Source organism: Candoia aspera, chromosome 6, assembly GCF_035149785.1.
Source record: "Candoia aspera isolate rCanAsp1 chromosome 6, rCanAsp1.hap2, whole genome shotgun sequence".
Taxonomy (NCBI): domain Eukaryota; kingdom Metazoa; phylum Chordata; class Lepidosauria; order Squamata; family Boidae; genus Candoia; species Candoia aspera.
The window spans coordinates 79718703-79743997 of record NC_086158.1 but is presented as its reverse complement, the minus strand read 5'-3'; the positions used below and the strand labels follow the sequence as shown (position 1 = coordinate 79743997).

The 25295-nt window shown below is 36.7% G+C and overlaps 1 protein-coding gene across 1 annotated transcript in view; it reads right to left on the bottom strand.

Moving 5' to 3' along the window:
- Positions 1-25295, bottom strand: part of MICU1 (mitochondrial calcium uptake 1) — a 113140-nt gene that overhangs the window by 50665 nt on the left and 37180 nt on the right. The window contains exon 5 of the mRNA XM_063307499.1: positions 13385-13499. Within this exon, the coding sequence (XP_063163569.1) occupies positions 13385-13499 (115 nt within the window). The remainder of the gene's footprint in view (positions 1-13384; positions 13500-25295) is intronic.

The window sequence follows — 25295 nt, the reverse complement described above, 5'->3', positions numbered from 1 at the left end:
TGTATTTCCTATTGCAATAACTAAGTGCACCTTTATATGTACTCTGAACATATCCCAGGCACGTAGCTGAGGGGGAAAAAATGAGATCGTGTATATCTGTAAAATGCTATCTTTTCCAACATAGTATTTACAAATTTAATCTACCAAGTTTAAGCCTACTTCAAAGACACATGTGATACAGTGCAAGTACTTATTTGTTTGGGAGTGGAACAGTAAGAATCTCTTGAATGTTTCAAGGAAAAACAAAGGGGGAAATGCAAATCCTTTACTGCTCTCAGTGTTTGCAGTGAGAAGGGAGACATTTTTCTCCTGATTTGAAGTTAATGGGATGAAATGCCATGATTCCTAAGTAATATGCAAATTCTATTGAGAAGTGTGGTTGCCACATCTTAAGGGAAATGGATTGACAGGGTGCCTACCTTATCCTTAGTCTGCATCAAGAAGGCAATTCCTCAAGTGAGCTCTGGGAGATCTACTTTCATAGCATGAAAGATTCCAGAGGAGGAGAAATACATGGGAGAAAAGGGAAGTATCAGGCAACAACGGAGAGAAGAGATCATTAGTGGAAGGCTTAATGGATGGAAGAGAGTGAAATATTCCACAGTGTGTATTGCAAGTGTCCCAACCCTGACATATCCAGAATTCACAGCCAGAATTTTTATGGCCTGTCAAAGGTATGATAATCACTCAACGTAATCATGTTAGTAGCAAAAAGAGGGGAGGAGGAAAGGTGGCTATTTAATATTACTGCAGCCTTAACCCTCCCCTGAGAAAAACTGAAATGATTATGTGGAGGCACAGAGGTTAAGGCCTTAAACTCTGGGCCAGAGGTGGGGGGAGATTTAAGGAGTAACATCTACAAAACTGAAAGAGCCCATTTTGTTTCTTTGCACCACACCCCAGCCTCCCAAAAGGGCAGAAATATTGTTCCTGACTACTCCAATGATAATATGACATCCCTGATGGCATTCGTCCGCTTTTCAGAGTTAAAAATTTATCTTAAAAATAGTTTCTGCAGCCCTTTGGCTTCCTAGTTGCTACTTCTGATTTAGTACAGTCTTCCCCAACTTGGTATCATACTGCCTGGAAAAATGGAGGTTGTATTTTCATGCATCTGAAGGGTGTCAGGTATCTTAGATATTTTGACTGGTAATTGGCCACACCTTAACAGGGGTTTTAAATGTCTTCTGATTATTACCATGCAAAAGATAATTGTGAAGATTATTATTTTATGAATGAAATGGCAAATCTCATAATCTCTTAGCCTGCACCAGGCTAAGTAGGAGAGTACATTAGAAATCTACAAACTAGTTCAATTTTATTTTTATATATTTAATTTTATTTGTGTGTGTGTATAATATATTCAATTTCATATCCAGGACAGTTTACAATAATTTTTTTTAATCCGTTCAATCGTGTCCAATTCTTGGAGACTGCCTAGATAAGTCCCTGGAGTTTTCTTGGCAAGGTTTTTCAGAAGTGGTTTGCCATTGCCACCTTCCTAGGGCTGAGAGAGAATGAGAGGCCTAAGGTCACCCAGCTGGCTTCATGCCCAAGGCGGGACTAGAACTCACGGTCTCCCAGTTTCTAACCTAAAGCCTTAACCACTACGCCAAACTGGTTCTCTATCTAATTATATTCAAATCATAATAAAAATAGAGTAATGTGCATACAGATTCTAGATTTTATTCAATTTTTACTAAAACTGAAAGTAGAGGATAATGATGGATAAGATTCTATGCATATGTACTTAGAAATATATTCCATCACTTTCAAGAACGATTCAATAGTATGTTTAGGATATAACCTAAGTAGAACTGAAGTAGGAGCATTTCAACAACATATTACCCCCAATACGAAAAAAATCATCCAACACTCTACTAATTTTAAAAATGTGAATTTGATAAACATTTTGTAGGCATCCTTAACTCCATATTATAATTTAAACTACACTGGCAAACAAGAATAGCGAGTGCATTTCCAGATGTTGCAACCAAGCTATTTCCATAAGTGCCATGCTCCAATCTGTCGATAACTATTGTCAACCATTTCCAATGTGCTTGATCCTGGCTTCATTCTGCTGCACTTGAGAGACTTGGCGCTACGGAAACTCCCGTTTGCAAGCCATGATAATTGCAGCAGAAGCAGCAGAAATCCTCCAAGCTGACTTTACCTGAGAGGTTTGAGCAGCCATTTTTCTTCTAGCCGAGACGACAGGGCAATGGACTTAGTAAAGGAGTCACAGTATGAGGGGAAAAGCATTCTAGAGATTATGACACCACAGCAATCAGATAAGAAACTTGAGGTTGTTACGGTTTGACAAAGGGGTGAGTGGGTGGGAGGGAGAAAAAGGGCTCTTCACCCTCTCCTCCCCAGTATAAAATTGAGGAGGTGGGACTTAGTAACTTAGTTACTGGCCAACAGCTGAGCCCAAATTGACTAAGATGCCTTTGCTCACTTATTTGTCAGGAAGGACATATTCTGACTGATGTCCAGTTTTCATGAAACACTTCAGACTTGCAGTACAGAGGTACCCCCTAGCATTTTGGTAACTTTAATAATGAGAAGAGCCTGTTCAAGCCGAGTCCTATTTCAAAAATGAAATGAAGACTTGAGTGATGGAAAACTGGTCATCTGGAACTGCCCTAAATTTCACAGGATACTCTTCTCCAGGAGTGTACAAGACAATTATGCCTCTAATACCCTGGATATATTCTGGTTAAATTCAGCAGACTGTAGTCCTGCTGTCCATGATACTTCTCCATAGCTACGTTTAACTATGGGCTGCCGTGGCTTGGAGAATATTTTGGCCATCCTGAGTTTGATCAACTCGTTGCTTATCATTTTGCATAGTTTTTAAAAAAAATAAGGAGACATGAAATTATTTGAGTATTCAAAGGGACACCAATTAAGAATATAATCTTATACCTTCAAACTGCAAAAGACAGAAAAGAGATAATGTATAGATGAATGTACGGGCCTTCTTTTTCAGCATTACACTACTGGCTGACCAACACAGGACTGGGGAAAAAAATCTGAAAACTGAAGGACGATTTCTGCAGTAAACACACGATTGAATGCTGTACAATAGTTCGCCCTAACTTGGCAACCTTCAGAAATATGGGACCATAACCTCCAACATCCTCATCTGATAAGGCTCATCATTGTTGAATATGGCTAAAGACGATGAAAGTAGGAGGATTTGTACTGCTGTAGAAGAAACTGCTATTCCAGATTAGTTTTGCAAATCTCTCAGGATGGCATTATGAAGGTAACATTCTGCCTCAGCCAAATTCCACACAACATGATTGCTCCTGACCCACTATTATTTTCAGTCCCAAATCTCCCAACTATCCCAGCCAGTGATTTGGCAAACTATTCTGCTTCTGTAGTATGAAACATATTGCCAATAAATACTAAACAGTGGGTGACAGATGTTACTGAAATCTCCCTGTGGCTAATTTTTGAAGCTATGGAGGAAAAGAGAGTTTTCAATTCAGCCAAAGCTATTACTCCTGTAAGAAAGACATTCTAATTTGTGGCATAGGGTAATGTGCCAATGACTGACATACACAAAAAGATGCTCACAGAATGGGTTTTTTTGCCCCAACTAAAACTAAATCAGGTAGGAAGGCCAATGAATATAATCTCATTTATATGAGATTTTAAGCAGGCAGAGAGTGTCCTGGCTAAGCAGGAACCACGCCGAGACGAGGAAGGAATCTCTAGTGCTTTATTACTGCTACAGTAGACAGAAAATCCTACCAAACTGTAGAAGCATGAGAAAACCCATACAGATAAACCCCCAGAAGTCAAGGCGGGTCTGCTCTGTGTCTCTTTGAATGACAGCTCAAACTCTCTAAACTATGCATGCATTTTTGCCCCTGGATAGTGGCCCCCTCCTGCTCACCATCAGTACTCATGACAAGAGCTCTGTAAATAGGGTAATAGATAAGTCTGGGTAAGTAGGAGTATCAACCCAGTTTTCACTCGAGGCACAAATGACCAGGCTCAAATTATCCTTCTTTGGACACATTATGTGCAGACCCAGCTCTCTGGAGAAGGCTCTGATGCTGGGAAAGGTGGAAGGAAAGAGAATAGGGTGACCAGCAGCAAGGGGGATGGACTCAGTTACAGTGGCAATGAGTGCACTGATGGGAGACTTGAAAGAACAGGTTAGGGATAGATCATCATGAAGAAAATCTATCTATGTGATCGCTAGGAGTCAAAAACTATTTGATGGCACATAATCAATCCAGTAGGAGTTAAGACTTTATTCTTCTTCTCCCACTCAAATCCCCATAGCATAGTTCTCCCCCAGTATAAATAACTTAAGGGTTGGATTGGCTCTGATGGGACTGACTCTGAATTAATAGCAAAGAAGTTCATCTTGGCTCACACCTATAAACTCTACCTTTTCTTCTACCCAGGAAAGAGATTAAACTATACAAGTCTAGCTTTGCATGTGTACAAAAACACAATCCAATTCACTACCATTCAAGCTAATATATGTTAGTGTGCATCCTCAAAAAAAGTGTTGCACTATATTCTTTAACTCACACAGAACTACAGCTGATGGTCATACAGCATCATACAGCAATCAGATTAAGAGACATATCCATTGAACATATATAACTGAACAAAGATACAGGAGGAAATGACAAGGACTTGTTCAATGGTGGGTAGAAGGAAAAAAGGCTGCTAGGGCTAATAGATCATATATGTCCTTACAAGCAATAGTTGTATGGTTTCTTTCATATCTATGTAACATAGGACTAAGAATCTGCAATTTTCTCAGTGCAATTTACAACCTCAGATAACTGGGGTTGAACGAAGAAGGTCACATAAGAAAAGCTGAAACTGTGATTTACAGTAGTTCTATAGTGTTATTGTTCTGACATTCTTGAAGTTTACTTTGTCTGCTCCTTCCTCTTAACTGAATTTTGAACCTTCTGGGACTACACACAGCTGTCTCCTTTATTAAGCCATAGTCATCTATCCAGACTCCTAGGATAAAATAAACTACCAAACAGGGACCACAACTCCAGACATTCTTCCTTGGGAATTTCTGTGACAGACCTAGGATGAGATTGTTATTATTGCTGTTATTCTACTGCAGGATGAAAGCCTCTTCACTGAAGGTTATCTACCATGCTGGTCCAGGGTGGGTTGATAGAAGTTTTTCAACTTCCTAGTTTAGGGTGCAGAGAATGTGAGCGACCCAAAGTCACACAGCTCGTTTCTGTGCTTAAGTGAGTAGAACCTGGGTCTCCCTGTTCCTAGTCCAGCACTCTAACCACTACACAACATTGGTTGCTTATTACTTTGGGAGCTACCAGGTGGCAGGAAAAAAACCAGCAACAACAATGAATAAAATAAATAAATAGGAGATTCTTAATAAATATGATTAATAAGTACTTTTAAAATAGAAAATAAGGATAATTTTTTTAAAAAACAGACAGAGGATTTTTACCCTGTTTTTCTGTGCCATGTTTCCAAGATGCTGCACAAATGCTATTTCTTCCAACTCATTTTTGAGGAGACAAAAAGGAAAAGGAAAGGAATGTCATCTCGTTTCCCTTAACCTTGGGCTTCCCCACTATGGAAATTCAAACTGTGCTGATAAAAATTCAAATGGGGAACAGATAAAGACCAGAGCAGAGTCCTCCAAGCTGTTCTGCTCTGGCATTTTAACAGAAGATTGGAGGTACTGACACAATTTAAAATGTTGTATCATCTCTTTTGGGGAATCTTTCTCTCTCTCTCTAAGCATACAGAGAAGGTTAGGAAAACAGACTGCTCGAGAGCAGTAAATTACTTATAAATAAAATATGGTGGCAGACTTCATTTTCTATGCAGTATGCAAACAGCTCCTTGCTTGTAAAAGGGATATGATTTTATTTGAGCCCCAGCCAGCCGATAAACACTGCAGTAATAACCAAAAGAATAATTAGACCCCATTTTCTTGGGCTGACTAGACAAATGTTTTAAAACCATCCTCTAGAGATTACACTGGATATTCATTTAGAGAAGACCTATTGGGATTTTTAAAAATATACTGTAAATCATGGGTGGGGGGTAGACAGTGGAAGGAGATGGGATGATATTCTGAAGGACAAAGGAGAGTTGAAGATTACACTGAATATCTATTTGGGGACATTTAATTTTCTGTGCTTCAGGTTAGCTACAGGTACAGATCTCAACTGGTTAAACTTGAATTTAAATATAACTATAATAGGCTGCAATTTCCATGTTGCTTACAGTGGAAGTTTTCCACTACTTATGGTCACAAATGTTCTGTCACCATAGAAGATTCCATTAGGCAAGTAGAATAGAAATTCCTCACAGGACAATCTACTCAGGAGGAACAACCACTAAGTTCTTATACCCAAGTAAGTATCCATCTGTCATCACCACTAGGTGAATCAGACCAGGAAATCAACTCCAGAAAAGGGCTAAAGTTACTTTTATTGAGACTGGCTTTTATAACAGAATCTTGCAAGTCTGATTGTGCTGTACCTGGTCTTCCTTCTTATAGTTCAGTGAACTGGGGAGTGTCTGTCTGAACTGCTTCCAAATGTTATCTAGCTATTTTGAACTTAAAAAAACACTTCAGCCCCTTTTGCCTAAGCAACCGTTCCTGCATATCTCCATCAAGTTCATCTTCCTTATTCTCGATATGATTGCACTCTTAAAGTGTGCGCTCCTTCAGCTGTATTTGTTTATGTAACAAAATTAATAGTTGCAATTATGATTATATACAAATAGCTCATTAGTATTCAATTTTCTAATAAAGGTAATTTCATTCTATTCTTGTCCTTCATGGTTAAGTTCATTGAAAGCAGCAACAGATTACTTTATGGGAGGCAGAAAACAAATAGGTTATCACAACTCAGAACAGAAGAATAAGAATCAAAGAATAAAGAGGACGTATGGATTCAGACTTCATACCAAGTCCAGGGTTAAGGTAGCATGTGGGCATGCTGAAAGCTTTGTGTGCCTCTCTCAAAAGCCAAACATCTACACCTGGAATAATTGGATAATTTAGCACCAACACAGCAAACAGATATAAAATAGCAACACAGAACAATAAAAAATAATCAAGAAAACAGATAGGAGCTATCTGCAAGAAGGACATGACAGGGATAAAAATAATAATAATCTTCAAGTTCCAATCCTTGTCTGCAAATCATTGCCCACAAACTCTTACCAATATAGAAGATGACTAAGGAGGAGAGCTTACACCCAACACATTTTAATAAGTATGTACAGTATTAACAACATTTTTCATAGGTAGAGCCTATCCTACTTCATGTTTCTGGCTATTTCACATTTCAGTCCAATAAGTACTGAAGATGTTAATGCAAGAAGGAACTCAAATATTCCATTGTGTCCTAGCCGTGTTTCAATCCTGCATGCTAATAGAAAATCTGGATTACCCATTCTATAGGCTACTGCACAGAGTACTTAATCATTTGCTAAAGTATAAAAAGACTAATTATTATTTATTATTCAAATTTTGCTACCACCCATCTCCCCAAAAAGGGGGACTCTGGGAGGTTTACAATAAAATCAATAAAATCAGGACTATAATAACAACAATTAACATCTATAACAATTAACATCTATAATCCTTCTAGCATCTCTTTCTTCCACTTTCCTCACACTCCATTGCCCCACACATTTTGCCATTTAAATGGCATGTATCAGGATGTTTACAACCTAACTCAAAGAGGGTTTCATTCTGATTGCATCCTTATCTCAGGTGCAGGAACTTTTGTATTAGGTGACACATCCCGTCTAATCAGACAGATGTTTATGAAGATTCTATGATATCAGAAACTCAGCCAATCACTAAGATTTTATAATCACAAAACTGCAAAGGGCAGCGGAACTATCGAACGGCTTGAGGCTGCCGAATTCATTATGGAGCATCATAAAAGTATTTTAAAAATGCATGGAAAAGATAAACTCATTCTCATAAAGATATAAAGGAACTTGGTGTGCTGCACACCATATCTTTAAACTCTTAATTCCACAGCAAGAATTTTGCTGGACAACTGACCATTTTCCTTTCTATTCTTCTAGTCACAAGGAAAGGTAATATGGGAATGGCTGTTCTGATGCCTCAGCTTCTTTCAGTAGTGCTATTCTAAAAATGAGAGCTAATAATATATGTGCGCCAAGCACAGCAGAAAGTGGGAAAGAACATTTTGTATTTATAGTATTGTTTGTTTTCCTTGCCAGCAGACTATTCACCTGGCTAACTCGGTTATTTTCAAAGCAAAAAACTTCTGCACACAGATAATTACTCCCTCTGTGTACGTTTGTGTGTGTCTGTAAAAGACGGTCAGTTTTCTCAGCTATATGCCCAATTGTTTTCTATGGTGAATATAAATGACCAGCAATGACCAAGTTGTCTTCTGAACTCACCTTCCCAATACCTTCGGGTACCACAAATTCTACTTGCTTGATCAGCAGCTGGGAAGGGAGGAACAAAAGGCTTCAACTAAGCCTCACCTCCTGAAGCGAACTTGGAAAACTAGTCCTTATGTAGCAAACTGGTGCACTGGCAGGAAAGGCCACAGTTCAATGACAGAGCAAACTCACTGCCTCCCAACCACTCCAGATTCAGTTCTCCACATCTCAGTGTAAGATTCAGCAGGATTCTGTCTGAAACTATGGTGATCTCCAATAGTCACTGTAGATACGAAGTTCATACATGGATCATGGCCTGACTTGAATCTTGTTCAAGATACTGAGGCAGTTTCTTCAGTACCTAAAAGAGTTTCATGATGTGTCTTGTGATTAGTGAAGAGGCCAAGGCAGAATACAGAGTTAAAAAGATTAGCAAGAAGAGAAGGAGTAGCAAGATATAGGCTTGGTAAATATAATATTTAGCATATATGGAGCTGACGCCTCCATGTGCTCTGAATTTTAATTCCCATACAAATTTTGTGAGATTCCAAATCTTTCCAGATAGAGCGTTTAATGGTGCAAACATTTTTTTTTTCCTCTTCCACAGGGGCCAAATGCAGAATTTGTGCAATTTCCCAAGTAAAGGACTTAGGGCCAGATAGGAAAGCAAAAGAGAGTACTCCCAACAGACAGAGCTAGTGCTGCTCTTCCCACAGGAACAGAACTGAAACCAAATCCAAAATTAATAAAGCAGGAATGTTTCTAAGAGAAAGAAGAAAACAGCTTGTTAAATTCTGATACACGTCAACCCCAAATGGCACCCAAAGAAACCATCTAAAGAATGAAGAAATGAATGCACATTGACAACAACCGTGAGCATTATCAAATCACAAATTATTATTATTATTATAAATTTATTGGTTGCCCAACTCCAGTTGCCCTCTCTCTGCCTCTATTGGTTCTGACAAACAAACAGCTGAAGATCTTCTCCCATATATAAAGGACTGACATTTTGAGCCCATTTGGTTTTTTGGTTTAGGCGTTTTTTTGGTTTTTCCTGCTATGGGTTGGTCTTCCAGTCAGCTGTCTCTTCTTTTCTTTGTTATTTTTAAAATTTTACTTCATTGCAAGCCACCCAGAGTCTTTGCAGAGTCAGGCAGCCTTGAAATTGGAATACTGTATTAAATTAAATTAAATTTTTACCGTCTGGCAGAGATGAAGCTATACCTCTTCTGCCAAATTTATGTCTGAAAACAACTTGGGACCCATAAACAGAAACTTCCACTCAAGAAGTTGACTGCTGCAACTTAATTGCTGACACATCCTCAGTATTAGCCCCCAGTGCTCAGTTGCTTTTAAAGGGAAAAAAACCGGAGAGATATAAATCAGTGGCGCCTTTAGAAAGTTATTTGATCATCAGCCTCAACCAGTAGAAAATCCTTTAGGAAAAATACCACCAGACACTGCTAATGAGCCCATAGACAATTCTACGGTGCTAGCTGAAACTGTCAGATGGATAATTCATTATAATTCTTACCCACCACTGGTAAAAGACTCCTTATGCAAAATTCATCAGATTGCCTGGACAAATTTTCACTATCAAGATGACAAAGATACCTGTGATGCCACCTCCTGCTTTTTAAGAAGTTAGCCCATACTATGCAAATCCCAGGTGGCTCCTATAACCTTGAAGAGAATGGCCATGTATCTGTCAACTCAGAAAGGTGCGAGGAGAAAGCATGGAATGTAAACACTGGACCATAGATTGCTGTATACTTCAGTAGGCAGATCTTCTGTTGCATCTGCAAGGAAGAGTTAAAACTAGAAGTCCCAGAGCCTTCTGCCAAGTACGTCTATTCCAGAACAGGGGATAACAGTCTGGAGAGCTAGGTGTTACAACTGTGTCTCACATGAACTCTGACAAACTAGTAAGTAAGTAAATAAGTTTATTGTAACCACAGATCATAATGATGGGACATAGTGTAAAAAAATAAATAAAAATAAAGCAAAACAACAATAAAATAAAATAAAATTTTCTATCCATGAAGAAAATCTATGTCGTCGTTAGGAGTCGAAATTGACTTGATGGCACATTAAAATACAATACAATACAATACAATACAATACAATACAATACAATACAATACAATACAATACAATACAATACAATACAATACAATACAATACAATACAATACCAAGGACATAAGCCAGACAGAAAGAACAAAAGGTCACAACTTCTAACAGGACAACAATAGACAGAGAACAAGGAATAATAGCATTAAGAAAAGGGGAAACAAATGCCTAGCAAAGACAACAGGTATTAAGTAAACCGAAATACAAATACAAAGCAGAGACACAGAATTGAGACTTTTTCATAAGGAGAGGATAAAGTCAGGCAAGAAAACAAACACAGTCATGCTCATCATGACTGGATTGATTGGGATCAAGTGGAATGAGCATATCCACAGAACTAGTACTTGGACATTATTTCTAATGGCCTCCAGGTAATTTCAATTCTATTTTGAAGATTCAGGAAATCTCATTCTTGATTATTATGGCATAATCATTTGGAAGCCGCAGGACTGTCTAAACCAAGGTGGGGGGGTGGGGGAGATGCCCTACCAAAGATACTGCTCTAAAAGCTTATTCAATCAAAAGCACATAGAAGCCAAAAATGATTTTATCACAACTGATGAATCCTGTAAGTTCAACCCACTGATAACCTCTATACAAGATTTATTGGAAAGGAAAAAGAAAAAAAAATCATAAAGCCCATTTGAAGAAAGAGCAAAATCTTAAATGCCACTTGGCAACACTTTGTATAACCTATTAAATCAATAGCGTCAACCCTTTTGTAGCAGATTGTCCAAGGGCAAGTGCATCCTATGTGGGTGTCATTTTTGAATGCTTTACAATATATCTAGAAATCTCCTAACTTTCATGTTGGCCCTCTACATAAGTGGCTGCCAGTTTCGGCCTCAGAGATTGGATAAGTCAGCTGAAGACAGGCAAGCCCCAGGAAATGACCATGTTTCAGCTGCACTCATTACAGCAAACACAGAGTAGTGGGATCCAATCTTGATGTCCCCTTTTCATTTTTATTGACAAAACAGTCCATATTCCTAATGACTGGGACATGGCTCATGTCTCAGATCCCAACCGAGGAAGTGGTTAAGCAGGGCTGTTTATTGGCCCCTTTAGTCTTCCATGTTTACCTTAATAGTACCTTCCTAAGATAGATGGAAAAAGTTTATGAATGCTACTTTATGTAATATTGCAGTAATTTTTTTTCAAAGACACCAATCTGCCTCATGAGAGCACTGACCCTCACTCAGTTCTCTGATAATTACTTTTTATGTATTTAATTTGTAAAATGTATCTAACCCAGGCCTGCACAACTCATCTCATAGAGGGGAACAGAAAATATAAAATATAAAATAGGGCAGTGGTGGAGAATTTATCACTTTTTAAAAAACACTGGCAGGCCACAGAAGGCTGCTTGGCGAGTTCCATGCAGCCTGCGGACTGCATGTTCTGCAGGTCTGAACTAACCCCCTGAAATTAGTTGAATTCTAACATTTTTAAATGTTAAAAAAATACAAATCAATAATTAAATTATCATTAAAACCAAAACTGAAAATTATAAAATTAAGAAGTGGTATCACAATATGTTGATCAATAAGAAAAACTATTTTCATGTTTGCCAAAATTCTCAGATTGAGTAACTGGAACATCCAGGACAACTTATTGAGTGAGTCAAATACTTTATCTGGGGGTAGTTTCGCATTAGGCAAAAAGAGAGCCCAAACTGAAAATGCAGTGCAGACAGCGGAGAGAAATTCAGCATGTATTTTAAAATATTTCCCCTCCTAATTGAGTTGTTTTGTGTCTGCTGCAATCAAACTATCTAAATCAATTTTTAAGTGGAGTCCAGTTAAGACTATGGCCCAATTATTCCCCTCTAGGAAATTCCTGAGGGCAGGTACAGATTCTTACATGTGTCCCTAATGCCACCAGATGGCTGGTCTATCCAAGGTGGAGATTCATACCTAACTGGCAATCTTTAATTTCTTACTAAAGCTTAATGTCTATACCAGTGTTTTTCAACCTTGGCAACTTGGAGATGTGTGGACTTCAACTCCCAGAATTTCCCAGCCAGAGTGCTGGCCGGGGAATTCTGGGATTTGAAGCCCACACATTTTCAAGTTGCCAAGGTTGAAAAACATTGGTCTATAGAGTGAGTTTTGTTCCTTTAATAATTCTTGAGCACTTTTATTTAGTCTGGAAGATGACCTAGTTGAATAAATTGCTGGCTTACTGTATGACCTCTCCATGGAACTTTTCCTATTCATAGGCCACAATCAAGTTTTTTAACTAGTGAGTTCTGGACAGTGAACATCCAAATACATAATCCTAGCCCCTAACATTATTAGAGTCAGCAGTCAGCTAAATATCTTGACACTTAACTGTTCTCTTTAGCTCATTTTAGTCTCCTCTTATCTGTCCTACTAGCAGGCAGATTTACTAAGACCACCTATGAGAAACACCTCTGTATTTGGGGCTCAGGGATAATCAAAACAATTGGGTACGTATATGAATTCTATATACATTCAATAAACTTTCCAGGCCATACAAATTAATTTCTCTCACCCTTTACTTCCGGATAAGCAGCCAGCTATTAACCATAACATAGCTCAATGTTGTGTGGTAGCACATAGACTGTGGGAACAAGTATCAGGGAACACCACCAACAATAGCAATCCAGCTCAATCTCCAGTCGCAGGGCATATTTTTATATTGTATTATATGGCACTGTATTATTTACTATGTGATACAATGCTGTATTAAAGTTTGGGAGGGTTTTTTGAGATAATGAAGAAAGCAAGCAAAGTATGCAGTCAAATGTTGTTTCACTTAGAAAAAAATTAAAATGGAAACAGTATGGAATAAAAACATGTACTTACTCGACAGGACTGTAGTGAGAAAGATATAGTCAGAAAAGGAAATCAAGCCACACTCTCCAAGTGCATAAAAGATGCTGTCTTCATCTGCAAACTTCTCGCGTTCCTGGGAGATTCTCTATTTTAAAAGATCACGAAAACCACAATCCCAAGAGAAGAAAAATATACTTAATTAGTAACAGATCACAGCTTTAATCCTCTATTATTATTACCATTATTCATTTCCTGAATTCCTTCTATTACCATCCATATACCTTTCCAGCCTTTAAATCTATCAGATGGGCTTTTGAGGATTAAAACCTTGAAGTCAAGTTCTTTTCTATCTATATTGTACATAAATTTCAGTCATATGCACACTTATTTGGGACTAAACCCTTTTGAAAACAGGGATTATTTCTAATGAGCATGCTAGGATCTTGCTGTTAACATTTTCAATCCTAGACAAATCAAGATATGCCTTGTTGTTTCCTACTAGCCTAGTATTAGGTATTTTAAAGATTCTCCCTTGCCATTTTTAATACATAGTGGTCAGAAAGAATTTACTGATGGTTGGTTTGGAGAACCTTTATACTTCTGTGCATAGATATAATACTGCCCATCTCTTAATTTGATTAAGAAATAGGAAGCAGGTTTCAGCATTTGAATTTAATAGCAGTTTTGCACTATATGACCATTGCAGGAAACCAGAATTAATATTAACATGTACTTTCTAAAACTGCAAAACTAACTAGCTTTGAAGGTTTGCAGACCATGATTTAAAGGATATGTCCTAGCTGTGATTTAGGCAAGGCATACATAATGCAAAACTCATTTTAACATCAGGATTGGGAAATGATACTCCAATGCAAATAAAGATAGAAGGCCAAACCTAATCTCAGTATCATAGTTAAGAGGCCACCATTTATCATCAATACAGTGAAATAAATACATTTTATTTATGGTAATTGTAAAGCAGGCAGATGATTCTGATTCTTATGGCATATAACTATTTCTCTTCTTTCCCACTCTATCCATAGATTTAATTAGTAAACTGGAAACTGTTAAGCCATTTTGCCTTCTGAAGTTTTAAAGGCCAAAAAAAGATGCAAAAATTGGGTTAGAGAGGTTGAATTCTATAATTTTAAAATAGTTATTTTTTTCGGAAGTATTAGAAGACATATTTTACACATACAAGCACACACACACACACACACACAGGAAAGAGAAAGATTAAAAAGGATCAAGTGAGTTGTGGTTAATGTATATGGAAGCATGCAAGCACAGAAGCACATAAATCACAAGCACAAATTTAAGAGCAATATTAGGGAACGAAAGACACCATCAACAACACACCAGGGTCCAGTTATACAACTGTTCCCTATCTGTTACCTCTGTCTAGCGAGGATCCCATCATATATGAGATAAAGGAAAGACAATTTGTTAAGCAATGATACTTAAAGCACATTGACATCATCACAGCATCATCTGTTGCATTTGAAGAGCAAGAAAAAATTGAAGCAGTAACTATCTTAATTAAGAAATGTAGAGAAAGCATTGATTAGAAATTGTGACTGAGATTCAGATGCCTATTTCTACATGAAGTACTTGAACTGGAGATAAAGCCGTAACGAAATAAAGTAATCATACTGATAGAAATGATAACACCTAAACTCTTTCATGATAATTCTAGCTACATAGGACTGCCAAAATATCAAGGGAGAACTCGTAACAAGAATCAGAAACATTCTTAGTGAAAACATTTTAGGGAGCTGAGAATGCATCTGAGAAGTAGCATTAAGTGCTTATCCTGAAAAATGATGTTGTATCCTGTCATCAGTATCAAATCATTATATTTATTCTGACAAAATCCAAAAGATCAAGCTAGATAACAATGTTGTATGGCCAACATTTACACATGCAATTGACACTATCTGGGAAAACATTCAGAGTTATCACTCTGTAAGATTATGAAAACTGTGCCTACAATCAGAACTCTGATGTTTATTATAATTTCAAGATGATAGAATTATACTGTTACTACTCCTATCTCCTGTCGTTTTAGTATCTCTTAGCATGCAACCCTAACTGAAAAGAAAGTCCCACTGAAATGATCAGATTGATTCCTACTGAAATACGTTAAGATTGCAAGTTTAGAGTTTAAAAATCTTAAATTTAGAGTTTAAAAATCTTAAATTTAATTAAGATTTTAAACACATTTAAAGGCATTCTGTTTGTAGAACATTAGACCAAAACAGTATTTATCCCGTTATTATTTAGAATTTTCTTACGGCATTCCTCATCTTTCTTTACATTAGGAGTAGTAACAATATATAATTCATATTTAAATGTGAACACAATAGAGTATACACTTTTGTGTTATGGAGTTCTAAATATCATAATGAATGAGCTTCTGACACCTATGTCTTTAGGCAGTTGTGCAAAATATATTAATTCTACAGGCATGCCAGTAATCCAAACACATTCTATTACAAACCAGTTTCTCTTGTATGTAAGAATGAGTTTTATGAATCTCAATACCACCTTCCCCCAACTATCATTCCAGCACAATGCAGTATTACTCTTGAATCAAATGCAAAGTATTTAAAAAGCAAACATGCAGGTATGATATACATAAACAGTAGTAGTAAATGACATGTAGTTAATGCTGAGTAGATTAATGATTCTTCTCTTAATGATTATCCATTCTCTTAATGATTATCCATTACCATCAGAATGATTAAGAGTCAGTACACTCTGCTCAACTCACATATTACAAGCCCTTTTTGCACCTGGATTCCAAATTCATTCCTATTTATTGTCAAATTAAATATTTTCTTTTATAAAATTCCCATTTATAAAAATGGAAGCATTACTGCAAAAATGACTATTATTTAAAAAAAAAAGGCAATTTGGCTTATGAAAAAAATTATATTTCCTAGAATAAGCAGTCTGTTCAGTATTGCCTGAAGCTCATTATAACATTAAGTAATTCAATTTAATCCATTAAATTAGAATTTAAAATAACATTCCTAGAATAGCAAAAACTACTCATATAGGACAAGCATCTAGAAATAAACATAGTGCAACTGAATAGTATATACCAACATGTAATTGCATATTATATAATAATGCATATATTTTCTTCTATTGTAATGCATATATAGTCAAAAGATGTGAACAATTCAATTTCTGTCAGATAGATTTAGACCAGTGTTTCCAAACTTTGGCAACTCCCAGGTGTGGGAATTTCAACTCCCAGAATTCTCATCAATGACCATACTGGTTGTGGAATTCTGGGATTCCAAGTCTACATATCTGGAAATGACCACATTGGGAAACAGTAATTTAGACCTTCAGCTAAATGAGCAATAAAAAGCAATACTTCTTGAAGAGGCTGCTGTGTAAGGTCCAGGCAGGAAAGAGAACAATTACTTTAAGACAGAACACAAAAAGCCTAATTGTCAAAGTGACAACAAATGTGATTCTGAATACTCGTTTTTCATAATGAATGAAATAAAATTATTTAAGACAAAGTTAAAATGTTAACTTTCCAAGATATTATGGTAATATACTGTAGCATTACAGCCATGACAAATTAAAAAAAAGCAGCAATTATATGTTTTTGAATTGTAATCAGAAAGGCAAGATATGAGAAATGTAACCCATTTTCAAGCAGGAGTCCTTATGCAGGTTCTTGCCAATGACGAGGTAGCAAATGCATTGTTAAAATAGCAAAATTCTAAGCATAGTCTCAAATGCAAGGAACATTAAGATCAGGCTTGCTGACAAGCCTGATGAAGTCAATATTCTAGTTGCTATCATGATCAGAATGAAATGTTTACCAAAATGAAAATGCCCATCGCCCAATGGCTGTACTTTTCTGCTTAAATTCTTCTTAAAGAAACAACAAGAACCTAGCCTGGTGTCCTCCAGATGTTTCAAATACAACTTCCAGAATTCCCAACGTTTGCAGTGCTGACTGGGGCTGATGGCACTGAAGTCCAAGACATGGGGAGGACACAGACCATCTGCTCCTGACATTGACATGCAATGGCACTCCAGGTTTCAGTATTCATATATTCCCAAAAAGAAGTTTATACAGTAACCTCTGATTGTTGTAAGGCATAATGTATGTACCGCACATTATCACAAAGTACATTTATACATATGGCTGCAGAAGTGTCCTCTGTATCAAGGAAGAAAAGGCCTGAGGATTTTAAAGCTGTAGTTAAATTCAAAGTAGGACTGCCACTTTCAACCTAACAATTTATGGACAGCCCAGTCATCACTTAAACAGAGCCAAGCACATAAAACTCCAAAGGCCTTATTGGAAGCACCGTTATTAGTAATATGCTTTGAGATATATGAATTATGAAACAGCAAATATAAAAAACATGCCAAATAATTATTTATAGCCCTTTATTTACTAGTACCACAATTTCAATTTCAGAAATTGAACTAGCACATTAATATTATTAATCATCACAACATTGCCCATTTACAATATATACCCTTAGTCAGTGTGCACTTAACAGGCAGATTTTGCATTTTTATCTGGGTCTCCAGAATTATTATTTTTTTTAGCACACATATTTGAACTAGAGGGAATAAATTACATTAATTCAGAATCTATATTATTTTTTAATTCTGGCTTTGGAGGAAATGTGGACACAACTCTGCCCACACTAGTTGGTATCCAGTCTCTAGAAAAGAAAAAGAAAGAAAAAGAAAGGGGGGGTCCTTCCTTTCATGAGGGACCTGGGATCCTATGGAGAGCTTCTGCTGGGAAAAGGATAGCATCTTCTGACTCTCATGGTCCTGCAATGCTTTGCTCTGCCCCTGAAAAGCTAGTCTAGTTGATCCCTGTTACCTACCACAACAATGTGGTAAATGGTGCTAGGACATAGAAGGAATTAGAGGAAACCCCATCCACTTTTTCCAGTTTTGCAAATCTGGATGTAATCTAGTCTAGTTTGGACTAAATATGAATGCAGATTGCCCATATGAGCACACCAAAAGTACAAGCAGATGAGCATCTTAATTCAAAGTCACTAGCATTATTTTTAAGAACATGGCTAACCTCCAATGTTATATTATTTTATTTTTCATATAATAATATCAAAAACCTAATGAGCAATGTCTGTATACCTCAGGGAATACTAGTAGTGGAAAATGACTATAAACTGACCATTGTCTTAAATCATGAAGGAAAGCAATGAATGTTCAGTGACATTTTCCATGCCATTAATGTTTACACTTCAATACTTTTTTAAAAAAAAAGTTGATAATCTTAAGCAATCATTACATTGCATTATTTTCTCCACCAAAACTATATATGTACTGTATAAAATGACTGCCAGAACTGCATACAACTTAACCATTTAGATAATTTATTGCTTGGTTTCATCTGCCTTATTTGGAATTACAGGAACTGAACTATCATTAGAAAAAATGAATGCTTAAGATTCTGTGTATCGCTTTTTTTGTAATGTCATTCTCTTTCAATCCCCATTGACCACTCTCAGGTTTGCTAACTGGATAATGTACACAGAAATTCAAGTAATTTCCTTTTAATTGGCAGCATATGGCTATTATGTACTTACTTGGATGTAAGTAAACTTTCACCAATTCATCCCAGTGAGAATTGCTTCTGAATTAATATATACTGGAGTTGGTGGATTGTTAGGAATGTTTAAAGGCAAAAAGCATTGTGTATTACAAAATAAAAACAGGATTAGCTGGGATGTAAATCTTTACAGGGAAGATATATTCTAGTTTCTGTAACAGGAATACTGATGAGACTGCAGCATCAATCTCAACTTTCTATTTGGCAAATGCTTTGTTTCAGCTTGAAGCATAGCTATTAAGGCTGTTCATACATACCCACCCCCCACAAAAAAACTGGAAAAAGTGTTTTGGACCTGTGCAGTCACAACACCTCTGCACTGTTCGTTAAAGGCTTCTTGGCAAACCTGAAAAAAAGTTCTGTCTGCCTTAAGGGTCATATTATCTTTAATGAGGCAACTCCTTAAAGCAGCAACATCATTTTTTCAGGTTTGCACAGACGCTTGAAACAGATGGCTGCTTTAATGAATAACATAGAGGTAGTGTGTTCATGTGAAGTCCAATGTACAGTTTCCAATAATTTTCAAACTGTGCACAGCCCTAATAGTTATCCTTTCCAAGCTGTTATCTAACAGGTTTTTATACAAATATATATTTGTATAAAATATAAAATGTTAAAATATAACATCACTTAGTTCCAACAGATGGACAAGAGATGTACACCTTTGAAATCTCCTTTGGTTCCTCACTACCATGATGTGATATTTGAACCATCATTGCTTAGGCTTGTAGCTAAACATTTCAGAATAACATGATCTAAATTAGTCTATGTAAGTAAGCATATATTTATGGGCACTAATAAATGCTTTATTAAAGTTGATTTTCCAAACATTGTAGGTGACAAAAAGGATCTTGAGAATCAGCCTGAGATTCTCAAAAACGGTTGGAATCTTTATTACTTCTGATAGGAATTAGGGAACTCAGCTGATGAGTTCTTGACTCTTTAGTAGACTGTCTGAATTATGTTTTGTGGTGTCAACAAATCCATGAGAAAATCCCTGCTGTTAAAATTAGCTTAAAAAGTCTAATGAAGAAATTGCCTAGTTTTTCCCCACTCAAATCTTACGCGTATGACCAAAACAGTGTGTGCTAAGTTGAGACTGCAGTCCTATAGGCACTTATCTGAGAGAAAGTCCCATTAAATGTAATGAGGGTTATTTCAAAAGAGAGAACTACTGGGCTGCACTGCTGAATTATAACAGGGTGGAGGGAGGACACAGACTATAGTTTGACATGCTTTACACTAGCTGTAAAATTAATTTTATCCAAGTGAGACTTTTTAAAAATGCATAGAGATGAACATTTATATGAAATACTGTAGCCTCAGTGGGAAAACTGCTTTACAATTTCTTTGTACAGTAAACTTAGAAAATCAGAACAACCACACAAAATGTGCATAGTGCAAATGTTAAAATTTAAGCTAAGGAAAAATGTTTATTCCCATGAGAAAAATGAGAACTTTTCTTTTAAAAGAACTATATGCAATCTTCCTCTGTAAAATTGACCTTGTGATGTATTAAGCTGGCCTTGTATTCCTGGTGGTTTTCAGAGGCTAGAAAGAGAAATGAGCACGGATCCCTTTACCAGCAACAAATTAAGTAACTGTCACCATTAAAAAGCTGCACCTGAAATGCAAGACTCAGAAGAGTAGCATTCTACTGTCCAGAGCAGTGTTTCTCAACCTTGGCAGCTTTAAGATGTGTGGACTTCAATTCTCAGAATTCTGGGAATTGAAGTCCGCACATCTTAAAGCTGCCAAGGTTGAGAAACGCTGGTCCAGAGGAAAACAAGCCACCAATATCCCAAGACCCTCTACAGGCAGCAGGAGCCCAGCAAGCAAGGGATGAGCCCATCTAAAGAAAGCAAGAAGGAAAAAGCCTCTTTAAGAGGGACAGAATATATTTGATATTCCTCATTACTGGTGGATCTCCAATATTCAGAACAGATCCATATTTATCTCTCCAAATCATTTATGCATTCATTCTTTCGTTGTACACTCTAGGTGCAATACAGAATTTTGCAACTCAGAGAAGACTACCCTGTGGATTCTTCCAGAATCAATGTATCCTTATGCAACAAAAATAGCATGCATACTCGAAAAAGTATAAGTGAGAGAGACAATGATTTATTGATAACATAGATGTAATTTCCCCCAGTGCTCTGTTCCATTTTTGAAGAAATGCTACTGGATGTATTTTGCCAGACTGCTATAGGTGTGCTAACTCATAAGAAAAACAAATTAACTTATTAGGATGCACCACATGTATCAAAGATTTTCTTAGGTTTTCTGGGACACACACGTTAACCAAGGAACAACTATGACTGAAGAAGTGTATATAGCACAAAGAAGACAACAACAGCATTTACTAGGCAAGGAAGAACATGTATACCTCTTAGATCACCCACCATATCTTCTAATTTTTACTAATGTTAACTTGGTTACTGAATTAATCTATTTCATGGCTTCATAGACTACACTGGACAGTAATTTGGTTACAGAATTGATCCAGTTGGGGAGTTTACACAATAACAAGACAAAAGCTACATTTTTGATAACAGACTAAGCCACAGAGAAACAAAGAATGTTGAAATTAAGCTGACCATGTGTTACATGTATGTAGACATTAAGTCTTGACTGTCCTATTCATGTTTGTTTGTTTGTTTTACTTAAATGCCTCTCCATTTCAGGAGACTCAGAGTGGCTTATAGTATTAATATAAGATGAAATAGTATTATTATGAAGGGGGTTAAAAACTGGTTATTCCACCTTGCTTGGGGTGGGAGGGGGGATAGCCATGCATGGAGGTGGTTGGCACCGTGATGGTGCCAATGGTAAGACCTTGATTTGCCATCTTGTATTTATATTTTATATTTTATATTTGTATTTGTATTTTTATATTTATATTATATTTATATATATTTATATGTACGTTGTATTTTTTTAGTGATATGTTATTTTTATTTGTAAACAGCCCAGAGTTGTTGTATATGAGTTGGGTGGTCAAGAAGTTCAATAAATAAACAAACAAACAAACAAATAATCAATCAAGTAATACAGTTATAATCAAACTGTCACACCATTTGGGCTTTGCATGATTCTGTAAAGAATATACTGAAGATCCAGGGAAGGGGTAAACTGTTTCAAAGGCAGGAGCCATCACCAAGAAGGATCAAGCCTGGGGTTCCTCAAGATGGCATTTCCTCAGTGGTGAGCCCTCTTCAATAAGGAGAAGGTTGATTGTCATGGATATATCAAGGTCCTGAGCCATGAACCATGTAGGGCTTTAAAAATGACAACCAACACCTTGAATTGCATCTGGAAGATAAGTGCTAGCCAATGCAACTCTTGAAGTAATGGTATTATATGGACAACCTCAGTGTGCCCATAACTACCCAAAATAAAAGTCAATCTTCAGGTAGTATATATCACCCTACTGATTTTGTTGCCAATTTGCCAATAGTTTATCTGATTCTGATTTTCATATATGCCTATTTTCATACAATTGCCTGCATATATTTGGAATGGTTTTTTCCCCATTTCTCCAAAAGAGTAAGAAAAGAGGGATTACTCAGAATGTTTAATACTGAGGTAACCATCCCAAAACCAATTCCAGGAGATTTGATAAAGATGTATGGAAGTTTACCAATATCACAGGTTGATGTTAACCTAAGTAAGATTCCAGGAAAAAACAAATAGATGTTTCACAGACTATAATATGGCCCTTGCTTAGTAAAGCTGTTGTGGCAGCTTTCTGCTGACACTGCATTGCATTTGCATAGTAGGTTTGTATTCAGTATAAAACTATGCCATGGCTTCTGATTTACCAACAGTGAAAAAATCTTAACAGTTCTTTAAAAGAAAACCAAAAACTTTATCTCAGAAAGAGAATAAAGTTTACCAGTATTCTAAAATGAATCACAAGTTATATATGGGCAAACAAGTGGAGAGAGCTTCAGGGCAAGTCTTTCTCCAGGCCCTAAGTGATGCTTCAAATTCAATACTTGTCAGTACAGATGCCAAAGAAGCGAAGATTCCCCCTTGTTATAAAATGCCCTATTTGCTTAGGATGTAACATTTCATGTTATAAAGAAGGCCTCCCTGGTGAAATCTTTCACAGACACATTTGTCAGTTAAAAGAACTCAGACTGCAATTTGGAATTATGATGCCTCACTCTGGGAAATGCTCAAAGCTATTAGAGACACACTCCAGCCGTAAACATTAGCAAATGTAAAAGCTAGAGAGCTTTCTAGCATTTCATTAGAAACATATTTCTGTCATTATCCTGCTTTTCCTCCCCTAATTCCCTTAATACCTTTTAGCTACAATCACGAGACGAAGCAAAAGCATGAATTTCAAGGGTCATAAAAGATGGTTAACTCTTTCAGAGATACTCACTACCTGTGTCAGATATACACTACAGCTACATCAAGACTAAAACAAGCTGTAGCCTTTGCCAAAGTTGAAAAAACTTCCCTTTGAGTCTTTGAAAAACAATGCACAACCTGAAAATAAGAGCATCCAGGTTAAAGTAGCTGTGATTTATGCCATGTTCTTAGCAAAGCAGGAGGTTCTTAACACTGAAATAGCATTGGCTATTGGAGAAGGGTTGGAGAAGAGAGATATCCTTGATCTGAATGTCTGCTGAAGAAAACCCCTCTTCTGAAGCTGGCATTTGCACTGGGAGGAAATCTCCCACTGGCAGGTTCAGAAGCAGAGGTGATAATTTATTCTGAGTTAGAAGCACTGTCCAAATTATCAAACTTTTCCAATGCTATTTGCATTTTTATAAGACAATATTAACAGCAAAACAGCTTTTATTGTCACTTCCAGCAGATAGCTCTTCCCTGAGTCCATTACTAATTCTTTCATAATTTACTGAGAACCACCCATTTATGTTGGGAGGATAAATGAACCTGAAAGTAGGTTTAAAAATCGACATTGAATTTCTATGCATGTCTGCTTGGAAGCCAATCTTTTTTAATTCAAAGAGTTTATTTCTCAGTGAAAATTGTGAAAAAATTGTGAAAAAAAAAATCAAATGTGCCAAAGTTGTTATCTCAAGGAAACTGATAGTATAAATTGGTCTTATGTTCCAGTACTGTGTTGAACACAACCATGTTCAGGTATGCCCTTTTCCTTAAATCAACTCTTCTATTCTTAAGGGACCTAAAATACTCAAGAGTTTAATCAACATGTTTAATTTTCTCATCATAAGAAAGATTATTGTTTCATTTGGTCAAAGAATAGAAAATGTTCATAAAATGCATTCAGGAAAATGTTAATGAAATGGCATCTAGTTATTTTACCTAAATGGGGGGGGGGAAACTGTATGTGAAAATGGCTTAGCAATGAATTAATAGTTTTTTCTAGCAAAAATTTTTTTAATGTCCATATTTTAAAATTAAAAAAATAACACAATCCAAGTGAAGAAAACTTCTTTTTAAGGTAATGGGGAAAAAGATAAATATATACTGTCCCTTTTAAAAGGAGGTGGATATGGGGTCTAAAGCACAAACCGGTTAAAGCACATGCTGACAAGTCAGTACCTGCCAAAAATCCTGAGTAGAGGGGTAAAGGTTAGGAAGAAAAGGAAGAAAATGAGCAAAGGTTTGGTTACAATAAAAGGAAAAATAAACCAATAAAAAAAATTTCAAATACATCATAACAGCAGGAACCACAGAATAAAAAGAATACTATAATAAGTTAACATTTCAGGAACAAGGAACAAGGAACTCCTTAGAAGCAACAAATAAAGGGAAGGGGAAATAAAATCAGGACATTTATGAGTTGCCTGCTACAATATAGGGAACTAAAGAGAAAAAAGAAAACACGTAACAATAGACGAGTAAAATACTTCCAGTTTATGCCAACAAATTCAATAAGCCACAAATCTTCGACAGAGGCAAGAAGTAGACAAAACCAACCAGTTCATAGATTTACCCTTGACCAAAGATCCTTACATTCTTCTATCTGGGATGGTCATCCTCTTCCACTGAGTGTGCAGCTTTGAGAGGAACACACATGGAGTGGTGAGGTAGGAAGGGGACACCCACCTAGCCAACCAGATCAGCTGAGTCAAACCTGGCAATCAATGGGGTGGCAGATGTTTCAGCCAGATCACCCTCACATCTCCAGTTCGTAGATATAAAACAACCTTTGTAAGAAAAGGGCAATGCCTTTTCCTAAGAGCACAAAGTTACCAATCAGAGAAGATAACTCCTCCAGTAGCATCTTCTTCTCCAGCCTGGTGTCTTCCAGATGTTGGATGATAGACATCAGTGTTATCAGGGTAATGGAAAAACACCTCA